Here is a 3,103-nt window from a genome sequence, read left to right on the forward strand (position 1 = left end):
TCAACTGAACCATGATCCCTAATTTCCTAACCTATCATCTATGCAACAACATATTTAACCACTCAATGTCCAAGAATACCCAAATGCATGAAAATCCTAATTGAATAGAATATTTTTGTGGAATTCTCATCTTAGAGACCACGTTAGAGCCTTCCCAAAATCCAGGGTCACTGTTCGGCATAACCCCTTACAGAAATTCAATTAGTTGCGTCCCAAATGTGCAATCGAACCTAACGGAAAGCAGAGGCATGACTGTCGACTGCCGGTTGACTATTAGAGAATATGGCATGGAGGCATCACATAGAAGATAAAACATAACCAGATCAAAGACAGAACTAGTTGTAGCATCCAAAGCAACAATCCAATGCAGCGAAGAATCCATATTAAATCGAAAGAAGCTTTTCAATCTAGAAACCAAGCGACTATATCCTTATCCTCTACTTCCCGTTGCTCGAGATAGATATCAAAAAAAAATCATACGATCAGAAAATAGCGGGCAAATTAGAATTGAACAGACGAAACCACGAACCCTAGCGATGCTCGGGCGAGGAGGCCCTTTTTCACTCGGAGGGGATCTCGACGTCGCCGTCAGTGATCTCCTGCTGCATGTCCTTGGGGTCCTTGCCGTCGACGGTGCAACCCACGGAGACGCAGGTGCCGAGGATCTCCTTGACGGTACCGGCGAGGTCCTTGGCCATGGATCTCGGACGCATCACCCGGGCGATCTCGATGACATCGTCGAGGGAGATGTTGCCGTTGTGCTTGATGTTCTTGGTCTTCTTGCGGTCGCGCTCCGGCTCCTTGAGTGCCTTGATCACCAGGGCAGCGGCGGAGGGCACCACCATCACCTTGGCCTGGCGGTTCTGGACGGTAAGCTTGACGGTGACGCGGAGGCCCTTCCACTCCTTGGCCGTCTCCTTAGCAATGTCCTCACCGATCTTCTTCGGGGAGAGACCCAGGGGACCAATCTTAGGCGCCAGGGAGCTCGCCGCGCCAACCTCACCGCCGGTGACGCGGACGTAGACGTCGACCACCTGCGATGGATCGAACTTGGGCGGCATGGCGGCTCCTCTTTGCTAGGGTTAGGGTTTTGGGAAACAGAAATGAGGGAAGGAGCAAACAGCAGGCGTTAGCGTTTCGTTATATAGCCCCGGTTGGGCTCTATCTGTTATGGGCTTTCAAATGTAGCCCGTATTGATTAAGGATCGTGCACGGGCTTTCCATAGCAAAGTAATTTACACAGAAGATTAAAAAAAAAAAAGAAAGAGAAAAGAAAAAAAAAACAGAGAGAGAAAGGAAGAGAATGTTAGAGCCAAGTTTTTTTTTTTTTTTTGATAAAATAGATGGATCATATATATTTAATATGAATACATCCAATAAAATTAAAAAAAATCACATGATGCAATCGGAACAGCCGAACCAAATCCTCTTTCAATGATCGCGAGCATAACGCATGCTACCTCCCTTAATTGAATTGAGCTCGGTCTCTTGCCCTCGAGGACAGGTGCTGAATATATCATTACATACGATGTCAGTGCCAGAGATATCCTATTCCAAAATGCCTTGCCAGCCAAGGCTAGGACAATCAAAGAGGCTTGATATCATGTGGCTAGACCGGATTGCCTAGCCTAGTTACCAAAGCAATCGATGATTACTTGTGGATATTTGAGTAGATGGGAGGCAATCTCATGGTTGATTTATAATGCTTTGTCGGGAAGAATACCAAATATTTTCAAGCGTAGAAGTAAGTGTGAACCAATGACGTTGCTAATGGGGGTTTAAAATTCTGGAATCATATAACTTCGTGTAGCACTCATAGAGACTCTCAATAAAGAATTTATCATAACGCTGTCTGTTATCCACTGTAATGTAGGACAGAAAAGGGCGTGCGAAGTAAGTCATATGGTGCAAGGAAAAAGTTCCAAGGAAACTTGCATTCTAGAGTTACAGCCCTACAACAGTTTAGAGGTTGGGTGCACAGCTCATTTTGAAAGGTTCCACTTATTGCACTGGTCGAGTTTTGCAAAGCATATATTTCCAAATCTATTTTGAATTTAAAAAACAAGATCAAAAGATCTATACAAATCGAGTTTTTGAGAAGTTTGACTTTCAATTTTTTTAATTAAATATTAAGTTAGTTAGGGATTAAATATTTTTTTTATTAAATGTCCTATAAGTCTACAGGTCGATGCGCAGACACAAACAAAAAATCCAAACTGTTCCTCTCTCTCTCCCCCTCTCTCTCTCTCTCTCTCTATATATATATATATATATACACACTTTCATCAGGCAGAACCTGGGCTAGACTTTGGTTGGGCAATGGTAAGCGGATTCGCTTTTGGGATGATGTTTGGCCGTGCCACGCTCCTCAGAGATGCATGCAAGAATTTTTTAAAATTCATACTGTTTTCATGACCTCAAAGTGATCAACTTTATGAAATATGAGGGAGAAAAAAATTCTTTCTTATATATAAATAAGCATCGAGGGAGGGAGGGATATGGAGCTCCACTGCCTTAGTCCAAACCGATGGGTTGGCCCAAAGCATTGACAGCAGCTGGGAGTAGGCATCGAGAAAGGGATGGATGAGGAGCTCCGCTGCCTCAGTCCAAACCGGTGGGTTGACCCAAAGCATTGGAGGAGCTGAGCGTTGGATATTAGGGGAAAAACAATAGAAGATGAAGGACCGGATGGGTACTTTGTCAAATTCAAAACGTGCTCTTGGATGATATTTTTAATGAAGAAATATTTGACACTCCGATCTCAAATTTGATTGATCTTTTTGTCCTCAGACGTAAACTAAGACGAACGACTTCAGCTCCGACCGAAGAGTCGCCAGCTACGGAGAATAATCGGTACGCATCGGCAGAGACTGACAACCCCAACAACCGACAGTCCTGATAGTCTGTAGTCACGGCGGCATCATATCCTGCGCCTAAGTAGCGCATTCTGCCGCTAATATAGACTGGTACTCATGATGTGGTTGTACCACCAACCACTGCTTGGCCATTATTGTATGTCATATTAGCCTAAAAACAACAAACTAGCTTTTCTATATAAGAAGAACAATTCGAAAGATATTCGATATGCAATGTACGCGCAATA

At 43.8% G+C, this 3,103-nt stretch overlaps 1 protein-coding gene across 1 annotated transcript; it reads right to left on the minus strand.

Annotated features, from left to right (window-relative positions):
- Positions 1 to 308: 308 nt before the first annotated feature.
- Positions 309 to 1,131, minus strand: LOC103708408 (60S ribosomal protein L12-3). The gene has a single exon (XM_008793315.3). The coding sequence runs from the start codon at positions 1,059 to 1,061 to the stop codon at positions 561 to 563; it is 501 nt and encodes a 166-aa protein (XP_008791537.1). The 5' UTR covers positions 1,062 to 1,131; the 3' UTR covers positions 309 to 560.
- Between the last annotated feature and the right edge of the window lie 1,972 nt (positions 1,132 to 3,103).

The sequence above is a fragment of the Phoenix dactylifera genome, chromosome 2, assembly GCF_009389715.1.
Source record: "Phoenix dactylifera cultivar Barhee BC4 chromosome 2, palm_55x_up_171113_PBpolish2nd_filt_p, whole genome shotgun sequence".
Lineage (NCBI taxonomy): Eukaryota > Viridiplantae > Streptophyta > Magnoliopsida > Arecales > Arecaceae > Phoenix > Phoenix dactylifera.